Source organism: Channa argus, chromosome 1, assembly GCF_033026475.1.
Source record: "Channa argus isolate prfri chromosome 1, Channa argus male v1.0, whole genome shotgun sequence".
In the NCBI taxonomy this organism is placed as follows: domain Eukaryota; kingdom Metazoa; phylum Chordata; class Actinopteri; order Anabantiformes; family Channidae; genus Channa; species Channa argus.
In genome coordinates this window covers 34,442,954-34,466,460 of record NC_090197.1, presented here as the reverse complement: position 1 = coordinate 34,466,460, position 23,507 = coordinate 34,442,954, and the positions used below count along the sequence as shown (strand labels likewise).

At 39.6% G+C, this 23,507-nt stretch overlaps 2 protein-coding genes across 3 annotated transcripts in view; both read left to right on the top strand.

Moving 5' to 3' along the window:
- LOC137132560 (inactive phospholipase D5-like) overlaps positions 1-23,507 on the top strand; it is a 69,841-nt gene that overhangs the window by 25,018 nt on the left and 21,316 nt on the right. The window lies entirely within an intron of this gene.
- On the top strand, positions 13,712-14,836 carry LOC137101429 (zinc finger protein 432-like). Its single transcript, XM_067479859.1, has one exon. The coding sequence runs from the start codon at positions 13,904-13,906 to the stop codon at positions 14,834-14,836; it is 933 nt and encodes a 310-aa protein (XP_067335960.1). The 5' UTR covers positions 13,712-13,903.

The window sequence follows — 23,507 nt, the reverse complement described above, 5'->3', positions numbered from 1 at the left end:
TTAGAGGTGAGGAGGCCTGAAGGCAAGACTTAACTGAAAACTACAGTCCAAACTCCTCTTGGGCCCACCATAATGTTTTTGAAACCCTTTTTATCAAACTCAAAGTTTCCTGTCACAAACTGTGTTTTCAAAAACCAGAAAGGATGGAAAAACACACCAGTCTCCATGATTAGCCAACAGCACCAGCACAATGGAAAGTCATGTTATATTTATGCTTGAGCATCAGAGAAAGTGTCTCACTTACTTTTTCACACTACAATGCAAAACTGGCTTCTCAGGTTTACTCAAAAGAATTTTGAGTTTTCTGAATGGCCAAAGCTGCAAAAGCTACAAAGTTTGCAACATTTATCCACTTGGTTGCATTGCTAAATGTGCACAGATTCACTTGGCTTAGCCATATTATCCTATATGTATTTTACTTTTTGTAGGTGTTGCTCCATTGTGAAATATTAGTTGAAACAGAAGCCAAGACTGCAGTTGCACCACACAGCAATGGAGTATGTGTGTGTGTTTTATCATCTACAGCTGCTCCTCCAGATCCCTGCTGTATAGAATAAACATGTTGAATAGAATAATCACTGCTTCAAATGAATAACCATTAAAGTGGTTTTGTGTGTGTGTGTGTGTGTGTGTGTGTGTGTGTGTGTGTGTGTGTGTGTGTGTGTGTGTGTGTGTGTGTGTGTAGGAGCTGGTCAAGATCCTTAGCAATGTGAACATTATACATCACCTAAAAGTATACAAACTCTACACACCCGGTCCATAGATACACACAAGATTATGCAGTGCAGTGTCAAAATAATAATAAGTAACCATTACTTGAAAGCTTATAATACATCTGAATTTCCAAGAAAAGTCAAGACATTACATGTCTGCACACTCTCCTGTGTAACCCGTGGAGCTGCATTTCAGAGCCCCACATTTCCTTTAAGTATGAATGCAATCTCAATTAAGGATGATAGGGTCATCTTAACTGTTGTAGTGTGTTAATGTAGAAGAAATCCTGCAAGTAATGACAGATAAAAAAATGTCTCCAATTACAAATACAGCATTTACTGCATAGCTGTCAACTGTGAATGAAGGTGAATTTTGACCTGTTAGTCTGCAAGAGTCATGAGCACCACAATGAGAAACACATGCTTGAATTTTTCTGTAGTGCAAACTTTGGAACGAGTATATGGAGATGAAAACTCTTGTGGGGGCAGTATAAAGTGTCAATATCTGCATCCTCATCAAAACTGTAGATACACATTAGGTCTATCCCAGAGAAGGGACACAAGGAATCGATCAATGTAAACACACCAAATGTGAAGAAATGATCTAGTAATAAAACATGGATAATAAGAGGTTAGAGGATGAGTTTCCACTTCTATAAGTACTTGTTCAGCTTACTCTCTGTCCACTGTATATTAAATAGTAGAGAAATCTGACCCAGCTTGTTTTTGCCTCTTCTAAAAGTAAAGTAGAACAGCCGGATATGTGTCAATCATTGCTTTGTGGTGCCTTTACAGTACATTATAACTCATGTTTTTAGACTTTTTTGAGTTAGCAACAAAGAAGAAATGTGGAGAAAGGGATATAATTTCCAAAAAGGTGAGGTGGAATTAAAAAGAAGACATTATCAGAGCCTTGTAGTGTCTTAGAGTCCTGTTAAGTCTTACAGTTTGTATCTCTGCTTTTTGTACAATCTCCTTGTGAGAAGGAAAAGACATCAATACTCTTTTATACAGCAGGACTGACAAGACAACCTGACAGCAGCTGCTGATGTTTTATGCAGATTAAAGATTTTCTCCAACAAAAGCCATTTGTAGTTGTGCTGTAAATATCTTAACGTGACATCTCATCATCTATGTTTAGCTCACTATCCACAGGGTTAGTACTTCAGGGAGGATTTTTATTAAAGTCTTACACTGTATATTCACTTCAGGCTCAAGAAGGTGCTTTACTTGCCTTACTGCTGCACTTTTTGTAAACCTATGTACACACACTAATGCTCAGCTTTCATCTGGTAGCCTGAGTGGTGATTTTGACTGTTTACATGTAGTGGAAAATCATTACTTTCATGATGTCCAGTTTGGATGTACATATTGTCTACTGTAATTATTGACTAGTGACCACGTAGTTAAAAATAGGCTGTCTGCCATGCAAAAACCAGCTCCCAATTTTGAGATTGTTGGTTATTAAATAGTACCACATAATATTAGACCAAATAGCCTTATCTGGAAAATATTTAAGGTTCTCTCTAAATTCATAAATCATAAAAGTTAGAAAACTTTGCATTGTCCCTACAATATGTAAAGGAATTAACATTTAAAATGTAAAATAAAAGTCTGCAATTGATTGGATCAAAATCGTATCAATACAATCAGTAATGTATTCACTGCTCTTCATAAACAATAAACTGCCATAACTGTTCTTTTTTATTACCTACGCATAACTGCATTTGTTTCCAAAGCATTTCTTTTTGTTCAGGTGTATGGATCAAACTGACCCCCCCCACAGTCCACAGACATACATGTTAGATTATTGGTGACACTGCCTTTTAGCCAGTAACACCTGGGATAGTCTCTATAAGTATAATACATGGAAAGAAGGCAGCAGAAACATTTTTATTTCCAACACAAATATGTCACAAAGAAAAACGTCTTCAAACTGTAATACGATTAGATGAGATAAGATGGGACTTATTTCATTCCAAGAGGGAAATTCACTTTTTATAGCAGCCAACTGACAACCATAGAGGAAGAACAAGAGGGCATAATGAGCTGAGATGAGAGGAGATAAAAAAATTTTTCATCCTAATTATTACAAACATGATTCATGAGTAGGATACAATGGTACAACCTCATTAAAGAACTAGAATATACCAGTGCAATACAAATGCAGGGGGTAGGTGTCTTGCAAATAGACTGAAAAATGCATCGCCACAGAAAATTCAACAAAAAAACAATCATTTCCTAAAAGAAAATGCACTGTGAATGCTTTAGGCGGAAAGGATTTCCAAGGAAAGCTAGAAAATGCTGAACTGTTTTAGTTGAAAGAGCTAAAATGTTTGTTTTGCTGAATGCTGAATTAAAGCTGAACTATATAAAAAAAGCTGTTAGTTTTTCTTTTGGTAAAATAGCTGAAACATTTACAGTAAAATTTAAAATAGAAAATAGGCAAAATTTAAGGTTACCCTGTTTTGCCTCAAGTAGATGTAACATGAAATAGTAACAAATCCTGGAAACTGTAGAAATGTAATAGCTGAGTGCAAAGTTTAAGTCAAACACCTGAAGAAAAGTAACATTTATAAACTACTATGACCAACAGCATGTTAAAGTTGAAAACTCAGCAGGTCAAAGTATGCAGAACCATTTACAGCTCATTGTGGAGAAAGTTGAAGAGATTCTAACAATTGTCTAATCAGTGACCCTGGACCTATAACTGCAGGTAGACTAAGTCATTTTACCATGTAAAAGGGCTTTTATTTTGAAGGTGTGTTTCCGGTGTGTGTGTGTGTGTGTGTGTGTGTGTGTGTGTGTGTGTGTGTGTGTGTGTGCGCGCGCGCGCGCATCTTCACTGTGTATCATGCGGGACAAAAACTGTCAGGTAAAGACAGGTTTCAATCTATTGAGTCAGTCACATATGCTGAAGACAGGTTATACATTGACTCACAAAATGTGCAAAATACGAACATTAAGAATATTAAGCTTTTACACAATGGGAATAAACTTTTTTACCTGCTTGCTAGCTAGCCAGTGCAGCCGGAGGAATGTTTGAAAACAACAATTTCAAATTAAGACCAGTAATGTTTAGTTAAGCAAGTTTATTCAGAGTTGAATAATAGAATAATAGTCTGTGCTATAAAATATATATGTATATACGTTTGTTTGTGTTTGTGTATGTACTGTGTATATTATTATTTAGTGATTTATCTTTGTAAATGTTTCCTCAAAGATTCAGATATTATTTAAAAAAGGCAAAACAAGAGCATTACAATCACCTCTAACAGCTGGGAAAGGTTTTACTACAAGGGGAAATGTGGCAAAGGTTTTACTGAAATGACCAAACTTGCAAGACATCAGCAAATCCATACTGGGGAATAACCATACCTCTGATTATTGTAGAAAAGGTTTTACTCATAGGAGCAACTTCATATTGCATCAGTGCATCCACACTGGAGAAAAGTCAAAACTCTGTGATCGGTGTGAAAGAGGTTCATATGTGCATGGGGTCTCACCCAACATTAACAAAAATGCTCAACTAATTGTTAGATTTATAAAGGTTGTACAAATAATAATTTACTATGCATCAATCAAGAGTTGTCATATTGTATTTTTGTTTGAAGGTAAATGGTAACTGACCTGCTTATATAACACTTTAATCCAAAGCACTTAAAACATTGTTTCACATTGACCCAGTCATACACACACTGACACACTAATGACAGTGGCTGCCATTTAAGGTGTTTACCTGACCCACCACTCTCAGAGACTGAAATCTATTTGTTATATGCAGTATATTGGTGAAATTTAAATAATGACTTAATTATGCACAACTTTGAGGTATTTACTTATGCTTTTGCAACATTACAGTTTGGAATAAATTGCACAGTATCTCTCTCCAATCTATTTATTTTACAGCTATGGTTACTAATTTCTTTTTTAGAAACAAGACAGAACAGGTAAGTGCTGGCTTGACCTTTTATACATGGAACGTTAACAGCCACGGGGTTAATGACCTTGGCGACGGGAAAAGGACCAATAAAGTGAGGAGCAAGCTTCTTGGTCCCCACCTGAAGGGGAAGGTCCGCAGTGGAAAGCCAGATCTTTTGGCCTGGGGCATACTGTGGGGCAGGGGAGCGCCGCTTGTTGGCCCACTTCTCGTAACTGGATACTAACTTGAGAAGGGTCTGGCGTGCTCTTCGGCAGGCAAGCTGACAGCGTCGTACCGCAGCAGCGGCCAATGGGACCATGGCATCAGAGCCTTGGACAGAAAACAAAGGTGGTTGGTAGGCATAGACAACTTTGAAAGGGGTGAGCCCCGTGGCTGTAGATGGAAGGGAGTTGTGTGCATACTCAACCCAGACCACATTCCTTGATCACGTGGAGGGATCCCGTGCGCATAGTAGGTGCAGGCCAGTCTCTAGCTCCTGGTTGAGCCTCTCGGACTAACCGTTCGACTGTGGGTGAAAGCCGGAGAACAGGCTGACCAAGATCCCCAGCAAACGACAGAACTCTGCCCAATACTTGGTTGTGAACTAGGGGTAGGCCATGAAGGCGGAAGACATGGGTGAGGAGGGAGTCAGCAGTTTCCTTGGAGGTGGGCAGCTTGGGAAGGGGTATGAAGTGAGCCATCTTAGAGAAACGGTCAACAACTGTGAGGATGGTGGTCATGTCACCTGGGGGGGAAGTCCGGTGACAAAGTCCATGGATATGTGGGACCAGGTTTTCTTTGGGACAGGTAAAGGGCGGAGGAGACCTCTGGGGGAATGTCCCGGAGTCTTGCGCTGTGCACACTCAGGACACACAGCCACGTACTCCTTAATGTCTTTGGACATGGTGGACCACCAAAAGCATTGCCGGACGACGAAAAGGGTTCTAGAGACACCAGGGTGGCAGGTTAACTTAGAGGTGTGACACTAGTGGATGACCTTGGAGCGTAGGCCCTAGGGAACATAGAGATGAGGAGGAAAGGCAGAGGGCGCTGGTGCTTGGGCGAGGGCTTGGATGACCTCCTCCTCGAGGTCAACCTTGGCTGCGGCGAGGCGAACAGAAGTGGGTAAAATGTAGCCAGGGTCCTGAGGCTGGTCATCCGGGTCGCACATGTGGGACAAGGCATCTGCCTTGCAGTTTTTTAAGCCTAGGCAGTAGGAAAGCCAGATGGGGGTTCAACCGTTTGGCTGAGCTGAGGTATTCTAGGTTTTTGTGGTCTGTAAGAACCAGAAAGGGCTGTTTATCTCCCTCCAACCAGTGTCACCACTCCTCCAGGGCTAGCCTAACAGCCAAGAGCTCCTTGTTGCCAGAGTTCTTGCCTCGTGGAGAGGCGGCGAGAGAAGAAGGCACATGGGTGAACTTTATTGTCTTCCTTGGAACGTTGTGAGAGAACTGCACCGGCTCCGGTGTCGGAGGTTTATTAAAGGCTGTAGAGGCTTGAGTGGACCACGTGAACTTAGCTTTAGAGGAGATGAGTTGATGAAGAGGTGCTGCTATGGTACTGTATCCTTTGATGAAGCGGCCGTAAATGTTGTCAAATACTAGGAGTCTTTGGAGCTGTCGCCTGGAGTCAGGTGTCGGCCAGGCATTTACCGCCTGCTCTTTGCTTTGACTGGATCCATAGTGATGTTGCCTGGTGAGATGATGTATCCAAGGAATGTGACAGTGGTGGCGTGAAACTAACATTTCTCTGCTTTGAAGAATAGTTCGTTTTGGAGGAGACGTTGGAGGACTGCTCTTACATGGTGGACATGATCAGTCTCAGCAGAAAATGAGAATATCATCCAAATACACAAACACGTATTTGTTCAGCATATTTCCCAATACATCATTGACTAAATTTTGAAACACAGCCGGGGCATTGGTCAGACCAAAAGGAATGACCAGGTATTCATAGTGGCCCGCCGGCATGTTGAAAACAGTCTTCCATTCGTCCCCCTCTCTTATTCTCACCAGGTGATAAGCATTGCGTAAGTCCAACTTGGTGTAAATGATAGAGCCTTGGAGGACTTCGAAGGCTGAGGAGATTAGTGGGAGTGGATACCGGTTCTTAACTGTGATGTCATTGATGCCACGGTAATCGATGCAGGGTCTTAGCCCACCATCCTTTTTACCCACGAAGAAGAATCCTGCTCCGGCTGGTGATGATGATGGGTGAATGATGCCAGCGGCCAGTGACTCTGTGATGTATTTTTGCTTTTCGGGGTTGGATAATGAAAAAAGGCAGCCTCTAGGGGGCATGGTACCGGGCAGCAGATCAATGGCGCAATCATAAGGTCTGTGAGGGGGCAGTGAGGTGGCACGTGACTTACTGAAGGCTTCCTTGAGGTCGTGGTACTGAGAAGGCACTTTGGAGAGGTCAGGGAAATCTACGTCAAGGTCTACGTGGGGAATAATGGGAGTCTGAGCAGATTGAAGACATGAAGCAAGACAAGGGGTACTCCAACACAGAATTTTAACGGTTCGCCAGTCAATGTGGGGGTTATGTGTGTCTAACCATGGGAGGCCAAGGACCAGGGGATGATGAGGGGAATCGATGATGTGGAATGACAGATTCTCTAAGTGGTTTTCTATGGCTAGGGGGACCGGTTTGGTCAGACCAAAAGGTTTGGTCCCCCTAGCCATAGGGGAAAGTGAATAGGAGGAAGTGAAGAAACTGTACCTTATGTAGAAGTTGGTCGTTAAGTGAGCAGACTTGGTGGTTAAGGCAAATGGGAGAGTGGAAGCTTGAGTCTATGAATTAGGTGTCTGTCTATAAAATTGGTATCAGCTCCCGAATCGATAAGTGCACATAATGGGACTTACGGGGAGTGGAGCGGGACCAACCAAAACTTGGGTCAGGGAGTGTGGGTCAGGGGAACCAGACAAGGAACGGCTCAGTAATGACCCCTCTACCTCTACTAGGCCGATTCTTTTTGCTGGGCAGGTGGAAACTATGACCTGATGCGGCACAATAGAAGCAGAGGCCCTTCGTGAATCGTTGCTCTCTCTCCTCGGGAGAGAGGTGAAAACGACCAAGCTGCATAGGTTCAGGTACAGGACTGGGAAAATTACTTGGCACCTTGGAACTGGTGAGTAACAATGGGGTCTTGGGTTGGACAGTACAAGAAGCATGGCATTGGTAGTCGGCCCCTTTTCAGGAGGCATTCCCTATGACAGTTATCTAGGTGGGGAGTGGCCTCAATGAGGTCTTGGAGGGTGAGTGAATGATGGCACCAAGGATGAAGTATCGATAGAAAAAAGAAGAGGACCAAGAACTGAGCCATGCGGCACATTGGTAGAGAGGCTATGAGAGTGAGAAAGATGCCCCCTTCACGATACCTTGAAAGTTTGTCCTGATAGGTAAAAACGAAGCCAGTCTAGGGCTGATCCAGAGATCCCTAAGTCCGACAGTGTGGACAAGAGGATCTGATGGTTCACAGTATCAAAGGCTGACGATAGATCAAGTAGAATTAAGACAGAAGACTGAACTGTGGCTTTTGCAGCTCGAAGATATTCCACAACAGTCAGGATTGCCGTTTCTGTGGAGTGACCCCTCTAGAAGCCAGACTGGTTGACATCGAGAAAGTTGTTCCTGGAAAGGAAGTCTGAGAGTTGGTTGAAGACTGCTCGTTCCATTGTCTTGGCCAGAAAAGGAAGACAATCAAGAGAATCAAGAGAAGGATTCTTGAGCAGTGAGGTAACCTGGGCCTGCTTGAAAGAGTTTGGAAAAGTCCCTGTTTTGAGAGATGTGTTAATGACTTGTGTAATAGATGGCATTAGAGCGGGAGCAGCTGCTTAAAGAAGAGCGGAAGGGATTGGATCCAGAGAGCAGGTGGTCGAATGGTTAGAGAGGAGGAGGGTGGATACGTCATCGTCAGTCAGAATTTCAAATGATGAGAGCAATGCAGTGTTGGAAGAAGTTAGACGGATGTCATCATCTGGAGGAGAGAACTGTGAGCTGAAGGCTGCAACCTTGTTGGTAAAGAAGTCGGCACAGTCGTCAGCAGTGAGAGAGGTAGATGGCGGAGGTGAAGGTGGGTAGATGAATGATTTGAAATTGGAGAACAGCTTTCTGGTGTCCGAGGTGTTGCTGAGCTTATCCTGGTAGTAATTGATCTTTGCCCTGGTGACACTGTGAGAAAAAGGTCCAAGCAGATCCTGATACTCAGAAAGGGCAGATGGAGTATTGGATTTGCGCCACTTCCTAGTATTTCTGAATTCCCCTAAGGAACCAAGTTATCATCACAGACCCCTGTTACCATGCCATTATGAAAGAGACTGTTTGATTCCATGCCCTACTCATGAAACAAAAGCGAGACATAGTATAGTGCGTGGGGAGATGAGCTGAGCCTGGAGGGGAGGTAAGGATCTTACGGGGAGGAGTGGTGGTCCTGGCAGTGTGTGTGTGTGGGACGTAGCCTTGATGGATCTCCAATCCCTGAAGAGAGCAGAACTCCGAAATCTTCTTAGTAATACAGTGGTCACAATTCCAAAACCAAAATTCCAAAATCTGGCAGCTTGGTGAGGGAACTGAGGGGATATATGAGCAAAGTGATGAGAGCAGGTGAAACTGATTACCGTGATTAGTAAAGTGGAAAACAATGTGATGGGACCAGGAAACAGGAAGTGACTGCAAAATAAAAGTCCTGAGGGAGGAAGTGAAGTCGGGGTACAGCTATGTTTAAACCTAATCATCAATTCTGAAAAAAGTTACTGCCATCACCAAAAGTTCCTCCCATCTTCTGAGTGCAGACCCCAAGTTTAAACTCCCAAATAGGGAACCCAAGCTTGTATTGAGAAACATCTCTAATCTATGATGAAGAACCAAAATGGTAAATGTTTGTAAGAAAAGGCATCCATTTGTGACCAGTGTGAGAAGATTTTTGTCGTCCTTAGGAATAAATGTGAGTGTGAATGGATGGCTGTCTGTGTGTGTCTGTCTCAGTATTAGCCCTAAGTTAGACTGGAGACCTTCACTGACCGGAAACTCCACGTTGTATCATGAGGGAGAAAGAGTTTGGACACAGCTCTAAGGCTGATCACATGACCTGATTCAGCTGTGTTTGTTAACATGGCAACAACTGCTTTGAACCTGATGAGGACAGGCTGTGAACTGCTCAGACTTTACCTCCCAAAATGTGCAAAATGTTTTAAAGTGTTATTCCTATTAACAAAATTAAAAAAACTGTGAGAGGTAGAAGGGTTGACCGAACACGCTGTGCAGCAGTTTTGAAAAGAGTTTTAATTAACCATTTCTTAGTCTAAGCACTTTTTTTTCACCAATCATTTGCCTTTTTGCTCTGTTAAAAATCACCTGCCACCTTCCGGTAACAAGATCAAGTTTCTGAACAGTGCTTCAACATATTTATCAAACATGCACATTGCTGTGACAGGATTACTTCACAGTATTTCAGTCTTTTCTGACCAGCTAAGCTCTACAAAATGAACTTCACCCTGTTTTATTCACCTTAAGCCAGCACATACAGTATCTGCTGTTCAAAATGTGCAAAAGAACATAGAGTTCCCAACTGTCTGATCATGGGAAAATGATCTTTAGTTGTTTTATGCCAATATGCTGGGGTCCTCCTTAGTGGCTACACAAAAATGATTGGATCTTTGTTCCTCACCAATTTCTCAACCTCACTTTTGCTTTGCAGCATTCTGGAGGTTATTTTAGGTCCATCACTGGTCAGGCTTACCTTTACGTAACTGTAGTATCCTGCTAGAAGTAGCCAAAGATATTTTGATTGCTAATAATAATAATAATAATAATAATAATAAAGATTAGAATAAAGATTAAAAGAAAGATTAGAATCGTTCAGTAATGATAAGGAATATTTGTTCCCTATTGGAATGATAGAGAATAATTTGCATAACTTTGCTTGGACATTTTGCTTCGTTGTTTTACCTCATATGAAAAGGAAAACAAGCATGTAATATAATGTGCTTAGTGGGATATTTTATTACTTATTTTTAAAAAGCTTTGCCTGTTTGCATTTGGACTGAATAATGCTTGGTCACCATGGAAACCATCGTCATGGAAACCTGCAACTCTGAGCTGCATGAAGAGCCATTCACCTGCAAGCGTCTATTACTTTATACATTGAGCTCTTAGATGGTGAGTACGAACTTTCTTTACCTGTTTCCTAGTTAGCCACTGTAGCTGGAGGAACATTTGAAAACAACAAACTCAAATCGAGGCTAGTAATGTTTCGTTAACTGAGTTTATTAAGAGTTGATTAATATACTGTGCTATAAAATGTATATTACTGTTTAGTGAATTAACTCTGTATATTGGTCCTGTTGTTCAAAGATTGAGATGTCATAAAACATGCAAAACAGGATCATTACAATCACCTCTAACAGATATATTCTTGTAATTACTTCTTATTGGTTTTGGTAGAGAATTTCCTTAATTACTCTATAAGCTATTGTGAATGCTCCAGCATTCATGAACTTCATGACGTTCAGCTTATAAAGAACAATATTGCATGTATAGGGCTTTATATCTTTTATGCTTTTTAAGACTTTTATACTTTTAAATATGGTTGATTTGACAACATTATTGAGGGCATCATCAAAGACGTCTCACTGTACTGTACTAAATGGGTCCTGTTGTTCAAAGATTGAGATGTTATAAAACATGCAAAACTGGATCATTACAATCACCTCTAACAGCTGTATTCTTGTAATTTTTATTGGTTTTGGTAGAGAATTTCCTTAATTACTGTATAATCTGTTGAAGTTCATGAATGCTGGAGCATTCATGAACTTCATGGCGTTCAGCTTATAAAGAACAATATTGCATGTATAGGGCTTTATATCTTTTATGCTTTTTAAGACTTTTATACTTTTAAATATGGTTGATTTGATGACGTTATTGATGGCATCATCAGAGACGTCACATACTGTACTGTACTAAATCGGTCCTGTTGTTCAAAGATTGAGATGTCATAAAACATGCAGAACAGGATCATTACAATCACCTCTAACAGATGTATTCTTGTAATTACTTCTTATTGGTTTTGGTAGAGAATTTTCTTTAATTACTGTATAAGATTAATATATTTTTTCTATAAGAGTTGACCAACTGATGTATAAACAGAAGAAGAGAAAAGCCATAAGAAAAATGAGTTCCCCAGCAGAGGTGAGTTGAATTGTGACAGTAGGTTTATATTCACAACCTGTGATAATAAATGTGTAAAAATCAACAAATTTTTGCCTGGTTATATTGTTCTCTAAAATAAGAACCAAGAGCAATAATTTAAAAGAGAGCCTTCTGTTTACTTGTATATTCATATAATATCTGGCTTGGTTGGCTTGCACAATCCAGTATTTTAAGAGATAGTTCAGTTTGGCCTTTCAGGAGTGTTAAAATTGAAATGACCAAATTTGTAGAGAAGTTCCTTAATTACTGTATAGGAATTTCCTTAATTACTGTATAATCTGTTGTGAATGCTCCAGCATTCATGAACTTCATGGCGTTCAGCTTATAAAAAACAATATTGCGTGTATAGGGCTTTATATCTTTTATGCTTTTTAAGACTTTTATACTTTTAAATATGATTGATTTGATGACGTTATTGACGGAATCATCAAAGACGTCACATACTGTACTGTACTAAATCGGTCCTGTTGTTCAAAGATTGAGATTTCATAAAACATGCAGAACAGGATCATTACAATCACCTCTAACAGATGTATTCTTGTAATTACTTCTTATTGGTTTTGGTAGAGAATTTTCTTTAATTACTGTATAAGAATAATATATTTTTTCTATAAGAATTGACCAACTGATGTATAAACAGAAGAAGAGAAAAGCCATAAGAAAAATGAGTTCCCCAGCAGAGGTGAGTTGAATTGTGACAGTAGGTTTATATTCACAACCTGTGATAATAAATGTGTAAAAATCAACAAATTTTTGCCTGGTTATATTGTTCTCTAAAATAAGAACCAAGACCAATAATTTAAAAGAGAGCCTTCTGTTTACTTGTATATTCATATAATATCTGGCTTGGTTGGCTTGCACAATCCAGTATTTTAAGAGATAGTTCAGTTTGGCCTTTCAGGAGTGTTAAAATTGAAATGACCAAATTTGTAGAGAAGTTCCTTAATTACTGTATAGGAATTTCCTTAATTACTGTATAATCTGTTGTAAATGCTCCAGCATTCATGAACTTCATGGCGTTCAGCTTATAAAAAACAATATTGCGTGTATAGGGCTTTATATCTTTTATGCTTTTTAAGACTTTTATACTTTTAAATATGGTTGATTTGATGACGTTATTGACGGAATCATCAAAGACGTCACATATTGTACTGTACTAAATCGCAATCTCATCTCAATCTTTGAACACAGGACGTTGTTCAAAGATTGAGATGTCATAAAACATGCAGAACAGGATCATTTCAATCACCTCTAACAGCTGTATTCTTGGAATTACTTCTTATTGTTTTTTTTAGCCTTTCAGGAGTGTTAAAATTAAAATGACCATATTTGGGATTATAATTGCCTTACAAACCACTACCAAAGTACTTGAATGTCAAACCTGACACGTCAATTAGTTGTCCTTGACCAGTAATTCAACATGCCTGAGAAATAAGGATTGATACAGATTTTTCTTCTGAAGTTTGTAGTTTAAACTGCAGTAGATGTGCATAAACCAGAGTTGTTCCCTGCATTAATGTATTTGCTAACCAGAAGTTCTTGAAGATTTTTCACCATTCATTCAAAACTCTTTTTTCTTTGTGAAGATTACAAAAGCCATATAAAGAATATTTTAATGCAGTAAGTCAACAAGGGGCTTCTGACCTGTTAATCTTATGTGCAATGCTTGTACATGTATAGCCCAAGTTAAAGGTAATTCTTCTGGTAAACTGGACCTCACGGTGGCATGAACAGTGATGCCTTTGCATACTATTCTATTTAGAAAAGTGAATTTGAACAGAAATGGAAACACTCTGCATAGAAAAAATTAACAAAGTGCAAAGTTGCTGACAACTCCTTGAAACTCCCTAAAATCACACAATTAAAATGAGCAAAGTAAGCATAAGTTACTACAATCCTTCTTATGTAATCTGTGATGAAGAACCAACATGGAAACAATATGTTTGTTTACGTTACATCACAGCATTGTTGCCCTTGTCATTTATAATAATATGCATTAAAGCCCCTAACCATTCAATTTCCCCTCTAATGTCTTTCTGTTTTTAATTATTAGCAACAAATGGAAGAAAATCTTGCTGAACTTTGTGATGAGGGTGAAGAGAGTGAAGATAACCTGCATCAACAAAAGAATGTTCAAACAGAAAATACATCACACCACTGTGAGCAGTGCAGGAAAAATTTCTCTGACAAAAGTATTTTCATTCAACATCAGTGTGTCCACACTGAAGAGAGTCCCGATATCTGTGATAAGACTAGAGCAAGTTTCCCAAAATCAGGGCATTTGGATGTTAGTGAACAAATCCATAGTGGAGAAAAGCTGTATATCTGTGACCAGTGCGGGAAAAGTGTTACTACGAGGAGAAATCTCATAAGACATCAGCAAATCCATACCGGAGAAAAGCCATACCTCTGTGATCAGTGTGGAAAAGGTTTCACTCAAAGGAGCAATCTCGCAATACATCAGCGCATCCACACTGGAGAAAAGCCATACCTCTGTAATCAGTGTGGGAAAGGTTTTACTACAAGGAGATATCTCATAATACATCAGCGCATCCATACTGGAGAAAAACCATATTTCTGTGATCATTGTGGAAAAGCTTTTACTCAAATGAGCAATCTTGCAATACATCAGCGCATCCATAGTGGAGAAAAGCCATACCTCTGTGATCAGTGTGGGAAAGGTTTTACTCAAATGAGCAATCTCATTAGACATCAGCGCATCCATACTGGAGAAAAGCCATACCTCTGTGATGAGTGCGGGAAAGGTTTTACTCAAAGGAGAAATCTCATTGTACATCAGCGCATCCATACGGGAGAAAAACCGTACCTGTGTGATCAATGTGGGAAAGGTTTTACTCAAAGGAACAATCTCATAATACATCGGTGCCTTCATAGTGGAGAAAAGTCATTCCTATGTGACCAGTGTGGGAAGAGGTTCATATGTGCATGGGGTCTCACCCAACATCAACAAAAATGCTCAATTGATTGTTAGATTTTTAAAAATAGTACAAATAATAATTTATTACGTATCCACCAATAGTCATATTGGTGGATACTTAGGGGTAGAGATTGAGCAGGTGTGTGCAAAGCCGCAGCCTGTTGCAGTTGTTCTCCTTTTCTTTTCATTTATTCTTTCTTTTTCATATTTTTATTGCAGTATTTTACTATAGTAAAGTATCCAGTTTGTTGTGTAAAGCTTACCTTCATTGATCATGTGGTTGAAAGTTTTTATCTTGAAACTTCTTCTGCTTCAAGATCTGACCAGCACGCAACAGCTGTATGGAGCTGAAGCCACTCATTTGTTTACAGTCGTAAACAGCAGATTGGGCTGCAGCAGACCAGCACTGTAGATTTAAGTTTCGTTCGGACTTTAAACACCCCGGAAGAAATAAGAAGGAAAACAGCGAGAGGTCGCAGAGCTGGTAAAAAGTGGAGGGGTGGAAAAGAAAACAGGTGGGGGAGGGTGAGAAGATTCAAGCCGCATCTCCCATTTCTGATTATGGTGGAAGAGTTGATTGCACTTGTGAGGAAGGAGAATATCTTTCGAGAGTGTAATCTAATGTGTTTCATGGAGACATGTCTGCAGGAAATTATCCCTAAAACAAGGATTAGTATTGATGGCTTCAGCACAGTGTTGGTGGATTGGATGCGAGAGGAAAGCGGAAAAAGAGGAAATAAGGAGGGCCTGGTCTTGTACATCAACAACAGGTGGTGTCATACTGGTTATGTTACTGTGAAAGGGAGTCTGTTGCCTGGACATCAGACTGTTGGCGGTGGGCCTCCATCCATACTATATGCCCAGAGACTTCTCGCATATTCCTCACCTATATATAACGTCATACTTTTTGGTTGCAGCCAGACTCTCAACCCAACATCCCAACGGCCTCTTTATGATTTCCGGTGACTTTAATTATGCAACCCTCTCCAAGACCCTCCTCACCTTCACACAGTATGTGGATTGTCACACCAGGGGGGAGAAGACACTGGACCAGATATACTCAAATGTTAAAGAGGCCTACATCTCTTCTGCCCTTCCACCCTCCGGACAGGTCTGACCACAACCTGATTCACCTCCTGCTGTGTACAAGCCCCTGATTCAAAGCCAGCCCCCCACCACCAAAACAGTAGAAAGATGGTCTGAGGGGGCCATAAATGCCCTGGGGGGATGTTTTGAGGACACAGATTGGAAAACACTCTGTGGGACACATAGTGAGGAAATTGATGGACTGATAGGCTGCATTACAGATTACATCAACTTCTCTGTCGACATCTGTTTACCAACAAAAACTGTCCACTGTTTTCCAAACAAGAAGCCATGAGTCACCAATGATATTGAAGTAAACCTAAATGAGAAGGAGGCAGCATTCTGGTCAGGTGACAGGGAAGCTGTAAGGGGGTCCAGAGATGGCTGTCAGTAAGTATCAAAGAAGGGAAGGAGGCTTATAGGAGGAAGCTTGAACACAGGATCCAACAGAAGGATACCAGAGCAGTCTGGACTGGCATGAAAAGCATCACTGGATACAACACCAGAAGCCAGAGGACAGAGGGGAGTGTGGAAAGAGCTAATGATTTTAACACCTTTTTCAATAGATTTGATGTGCCTCACATCCACCCCCCCAAGGAGCTTCACCACAAGTGCCCACGTCTCGCCCCTGCATGACGCAAACGCCACTCCTGTTTTTTCAGCAATGACCATCTTACCAGAGTAGGTGAGGAGAGTGCTATGCAGGCTTCACCCCACAATGACTGCAGGCCCTGATGGAGTCAACCTCAGGATACTGAAAGCCTTTGCCCCACAGCTATGTGGCATCCTTCAGCACATCTTCAACCTGAGCCTGCAGCTCGAGAAGGTGCCTGTGGGATGGAAAATATCATGCCTGGTGCCAGTACTAAAAGTGGCCCACCCCAATGTCTCCAATGACTACAGAACTGTGGCGCTATCCTCCCACATCAAGAAAGTGTTGGCGAGACTGGTCCTGGACTTCCTCAGGTCTCTGGTGAAACCATCTCTGGACCCCCTCCAGTTTGCTTATCACCCTCAGCTGGGTGTGGAGGACGGTCTCATCTACTGTCTACATTGCATCTACACCCACCTTGACAAAGCCTGGGGTGTCTGTAAGAATTATGCTCTTTTACTTCTCCAGTGCTTTAGAAACAATCCAGCCTGTCCTGCTGGGGGAGAAATTAAAGAGCATGGTCGTTGACACCCCCATGGTTGCATGGATTTTGGTCTACCTCACTGACCGACCTCAGTATGTCCGTCTGCAACCCCAGTATGTATCCAGGGTGGAGATGTCACGGAGTATTGATCAGTGGTTGACAGTTTTGTTAAGTCCAGCTTAACATTAGTAAAACAAAGGAACTGGTGGTGGACTTCAGGAAGTCTGGGACTCCTGTCAACTCTCTCCATACGAGGGACAGGGTGGAAGTAGTTTCGGAGTATGAATACCTGGGTGTGCACCTGGACAATAAACTAGACTGGTCAGTTAATACAGCATTAATATACAGGAAAACAGAGCAGGCTTTATTTTTGAAGGAGACTAAGGTCCTTCAACACCTGCAGCACTATGCTGCGGATATTTTATGAGTCTGTGGTGCCAGCTCCATCTTCTATGCTGTTTGCTGGGGCAGCAATATGAAGGTGGCAGAAAGTAACAGACTGGACAAGCTAATAAAGAGGGCTGGTTCTGTGCTGGGGGAGAAGCTGGACCCTCTGCATGTTGTGTCTGAGAGGAGAATCTTATCCGAACTCCTCCTAACCCTGGACAATCCCTCCCACCCGCTCCACTGCATGGTGGCTGCACAGAGGAGTACTTTCAGCCAGAGACTGATCACAGTCATGTGCTCCACAGAACAACACAGGAGATCCTTTCTCCCAGTGGCCATTAAACTGCTCAACTCATCTCCCTTCTGTAAAATGTCAAATAGACAAATAGTATTGTTTTTATTTCATTTATATTTACTCCTCGAGCTGGGTTATTTTTTATTTATTTTATCAATAGTTTGTACTTGTACTTGTCTATTGTCTTGTTTTTTTTTCTTTTCTAATTGTTATGTGGAGAGCAGCTGTAGCAAGCAACAGCATTTCCCCATCAATAAAGTTGTTGGAAACTTGAATCTTGAATCTTGAATCTGCTTATATACCCTCATCTTGTCATTGGAATTTTTAAATGTGTTTCTAATTGCTACTAATCAGCCTCTCCTGTTTTCCAACTGTCCCCGTTGAGCATTCTCCCCGTCTGAAGCCCATCCACACTCCTCGCACCTGTTTCTTTAATAAATCAGTATAAACCTCATCTGGAGCTCTGGTTCTTTGATTGGGTCTTGGTCTTTATTGATATGCCTACATTCACCATTCACACAGTAGGAGTAAATATGAGTGTAAATCGATGTCTGTGTGTCTCTGTGTTGACTATGGGATAGACTGGAAATGTTCCCAGGGTGGACACCGCCCTTTACCCAATGACAGTTGGAGTAGGCTCTATAACCATAATACATAGAAAAGGGGGAGAAGAAAACAATCATTTTTTTATTTTGCAACACAAAACATGTCAATCTATAAAGTAATAAGATTAGATCAGATGAGATAAGATGAGACTTATTTCATCCCAAGAAAGCTATTCACTTGTTAAAGCAGCACACTGATAACCATGGAGGAAGAACAAGAGAAGATAATGAGATGAGAACCCTTTTTTCATCCCAATTATTATTGATTCGTGAGGACGATATAACGGTACAACCACATTAAAGATCTAAAGTATAACATTGTAATGTAAATGTCTTAGGTAAATGTCTTGCAAATAGACTGAAAATAAAATTGAATTATTCAAACTGTATTTCCATTTAACAAAACAGTTATTGGTCTGACAGGGCTGCAAAATCATTAAATTACCATAATGGTTCTCCTATATAATCCAACCATAAGTGTATTTTTTATAATTATTTGTTCCCTATTATTTGCATGACTTTGCTTGGTTCATTTTTTTTTTTTTGTCTTTTTTACCTTACATGAAAAGGACATAGAAACTCATCAAGCAGATGATGTAATGAGCTTTGTGGAAAATTTTATGCTTATTTTTTAAACGCTTTGGAAACCAGGCTGTTTGTATTTGGACTGACTCAATCTTGGTCAACATAAAAACCATCATTATGGAAACCTGCAACTCTGAGCTGAATGAAGACACCAATTACCTGCAAGAGTCGATTACATTATACATTAAGCTCTTACAAGGTGGGACCAAAGATTCTTTACCTTTTTCCTATTTAGCCACTGTAGCTGGAGGAACATTTGAAAACAACAAACTGAAATTAAGACTAGTAATGTTTAATTAAGTGAGTTTCTGATTAGTTGATTAATATACCGTGCTATAAAATGTATATTACTATTTAGTGAATTAACTCTGTAAATTGTGAATGCTCCAGCATTCATGACTTCATGACGTTCAGCTTATAAAGAACAATATTGCATGTATCTTTATATCTTTTATGCTTTTTAAGACTTTTATACTTTTAAATATGGTTGATTTGATGACGTTATTGAGGGCATCATCAAAGACGTCACATACTGTACTGTACACACAATGCCTTTGACGTTTTTAAGGCTAACTGGCTTTGAAGTTTGCCTAAACTGTGCTTTTTCTAATAATATAATTTCTTTCTATCATAGTTGACCAACTGATGAATAAACAGAAGAAAATTACTGTATGTTAAAGATTTTTAAGATCAAAATATAAATATGAAAAGCAATTTCAAATGGTTATCACATCAATATGTTTAACAAAACAGAGGATAGCAACTTTGTTATCAAATGAATCCAATTTTACATGTGTAAAAGTATTGGACCAGTAAATAAAACATCAGTTTGTAAATCAAATATGGATTTCTCTCTATATGTGCAGGCCATCTTTCAATCTTAAACCCAAATGTCTTCATTTTACAGCAAATACAAATGAATTGATTGGCTTTGCAGTCCCAGTACTTTTGGAAGGAACTGTAAAAGTGTGCAACACAGCTTTCACACCTATGTTATCTTTCCTCTTTATTTTTTTAAAGAGACATCCCATTGGAGCCCATTATAACGGAGCTCCAGAAATTCTCCTCAAATCACATCTGGGGGCTGTTTTAAAATTGCACCTTCATTTTATTGAGTATCAATAAGTAAAGTATATCACAGTGTTGTGGCAGGTCAAGCCTCCTGCCAATCACAGTTTTTTATTTTATATTAATAGGACTAATAGCTTTTCACATTTTTCACATTTTGCGAGGCAAAGTCTTAGCAGTTCAGCCTGTCTTTAGCACATGTGAGTGACTCAGCAGGGTCGAAGCTGTCATTGCCATGGTAACGAACAAAGCTGAATCAGGTTATTTGATCAGCCTCAGAGCCTCAGAGACACTTTCCCTGACAGATTGTATCCCGCATGCCACAGTAATTTTTTCAAAATTCTCAGCATTTAAATGGTAAAATTAGTTTGCGATGAAGTGTACCTACAGTAGACACACAAATGCACTGCCAGACATACAGGAAACACGTTTGCAAAATAAAAGCCTTTTTGATACTTCTTCAATTTCAGCTTTTTTCAGCTTTGCTTGGAAAATCCTTTCAGTGCTGAAGCATTAAAAATTGCATTTTCTCTTTGTAAATGCTTTTCTAGTTTGAGCATTCTCAGTAATGATATTCTAATCTTAATCTTTATTATTTATTTATAATTCTGGCATTTGTCTTCTGTATGTTTTTTGGTGCCTAGCTACTTTGGTATACTTTCAGCTAGAAACACTGTAAAAACTCAAATTGTTCAGTTTATAAAGGACATTATTTGGTGTATACGGCTCTTTAATGTGTTATTATAATTTTCAATTTTTTTCTACTTTTACACTTAGGTGCGCTTAAGGCATCAGGGTTTGACATCATCAATCGGAACACATATTTGAAGATTTTGCTTTTGAAGTTTTAAGGCTAACTGGCTTTGCCTAACCAGTATATAACCAGTAAATGAGAAACTTTATTAGCACTTTATTAAAGGTGTTTGATCATAATAATTAAGAAAAACCTGTAAAATAACATAATAAGGTTTTGCCTCTGAACTATTAGTGCTGCCACTTTATTGAATTTAATTGAAAAATCCGTAAATTAACGGTGTTTCTCTTTAAGGAAAATTGCGGTAAATTTATAGGTTTTTCATTTCATTTAAATTAGGATATTTTACACTTATTATTTGCCAGTCGCTTCTGGCAGTCTTTTTACCATTTTCCTATAGTAATTTTTTTAAAGTGTTGATGTAGGGAAAAAATAGAACAACTGTTATAGTTTGAGCAGATTTTAACCAATTAATGTATCGACAGATGGATGATCAATAATAACACATTATATCATGATTTGATTAGATTTTGTAAGAAAAAGTTTTATCTGCATATAGTAACTAGTAACCAAAGCTGTAAAGTATTTGCAATGGAGTAAAAAGTACAATATATCCCTTTTAGTAGTGGAGTAAAGGTAAAAGTAGCATAACAGGAAATGGTCCCTGAGTCTCGAACTATTGTGCTTAAGTACTGTCGTGGCTCAAACTCGGATATATTAAGAAAATAAATGTATTGTGCAATAATACATAGAGGTTCTAATTTGGGTTCTAATATTAGACAGAATAAAAACTCACTCAGTTAAAAGAAGGAGCAGTCAGAAAGGCAAAAGAGCAAAGGAGAGCCTCTCCCCAAAAGAAACGGAGACTCCTATACTATTATTCAAAATATCACGTGACAACACATCCTATTAATATCCCAGTTCTTGCCAAAGATTTCATTCCATGTTTTCTTTGCCATTAATCGGTCTGAGAAGTGCTCAATTCTGGGACAAACGCCAGGTCGATCCTTCCTCTTTTCTCCCACCGACACACACTTCCTCTGTTTCTGATACACAACTTAAGAGCATAAGTAAAGCAAAGTCTAGAATAGTACAGAACATGTGCTGTAGAGTCTATAGCTCCCATGTTCATATGTAATACAACTTACATATTATATTAGAGAGTGATTATAATTAACATATGTTATTATACATTAACTATTACATTATATATGTAATCTCTAACCACTACAGTACAATACTTAAGTAAATGTACTTATATATACTCACTACACTATCTGCTGGCAAAAAGTGAAACACTAATTTTTTCATCTGATTAATAGATGAGGAGAATATGTAAAAATGTCAACAGGCTGAAAATTCAAGGGAATGCATAGGGCAGAAAGTCTCAGCCTCTGATCTAACGATATGAACATCCAGCCTCCTCTCTGGCCTGGCCTTCACCTCTGTTGGTGTGTGTTTGTGTGCAAGGACAGATACAGTAACAGTGGATTTGTGTGTTTGCTTTTCTAGTTTGGCACTGTGCCATCCACCGTGCACAGCCTCTTTTGGATGGACTCCGGGGAGCTTTTTAAATCAGCCGGAGAGCAATCTCACTTCATCATGTTTATTCCTCTTTTTTTGCAAGTCACTCAAGGCTGTCTTCACTTTTGGTAGACGCTTTGACTTTTCAAGCATTTCCCACTGTTATTAACAATAACTAATCAGCTAAAAGGGCCTCTTGAAACCACGGGCAGGTCAAAAATGCACAGCAGTTTGTGCAGTTTAGCTTAGAAAAAGAATCAGCATGGATAACTTGCTCTCTGTGATTAAACCAGATGCACCTGTAGATATGAGAGCATATAAGACTCTGACATTTGATTTGCTCTAAAAAATGATTTGTGGTTATAACATTACTCATGAATAAATTCTTCCTTCTCTTTGTGACTATTACATGAGTCCTTTTCTTTCTAATCCATTAATTTGATATTTACATTTACATTTAGTCATTTTGCAGACGCTTTTATCCAAAGCGACTTACAAGTGAGGTACAAGGCAAGCAAAAATCTAAGTCTTTGAGGCAGACTACTTCCTGTAACTGAAGGGGTATTGATCCCTAATTTTACTCCAGTGTCAGGTAACACACATACACACACTTTGGGTCTGACTTCCTCGTATAGCTGCCATTATACACATACACGTGCAACCACATGTGAATGTAAGGGCTAGTAGACCAACATTGGAAATATGAGAAGCATGCAGTGCTTGAGACCTGCAGGTGGACCTTCATCTGGAGTTTCTCAGGTCCAGGAGATGAGTGGCAGCTTGGGTTGTGAGTGTCTGCTAAGTACAATTTTGTTAAGCACCTGGGGTTCTTTAGCAGCACACCTTACAAACATTACATATCCACATCAGATGTCATATGTCAGACACACGGTTGTGTGAGGATTAAGGTGCGAAGATGCAAGTGTCTCTCTGCTCTACTGGTGGCACAACATTGACTGGCTGGTTGCTAATTTAATTCCCTCATGAAAACATACAGTAGGGACCTGGATGGCTTTAGCTGCAAAACATATAATAATAAAATAACACAGGTTTTGTATTTGTGTGGCTGCCAGAGGTCAACAGTGTATGATACAAGATGTGTGTCGGAGGCTAGTGAGCTGACTGTGCCAATGATCTGCTGTGTTCAAGTAAATTAGTTTAGGCTCCCCTGGTGGCTTTCAAAGAAATCAGGATACATTTGTTAGTTTTTTCTTGTGTCAAAGGGTTGAATAAAACGGAACTTATAACGATGCAAATATGACATAATTATATAATAATGTTGTTC

Coding starts and splice junctions, on each gene's coding strand:
- LOC137101429 (XM_067479859.1), top strand. CDS start 13,904: ATGGAAGAAAATCTTGCTGAACTTTGTGATGAGGGTGAAGAGAGTGAA.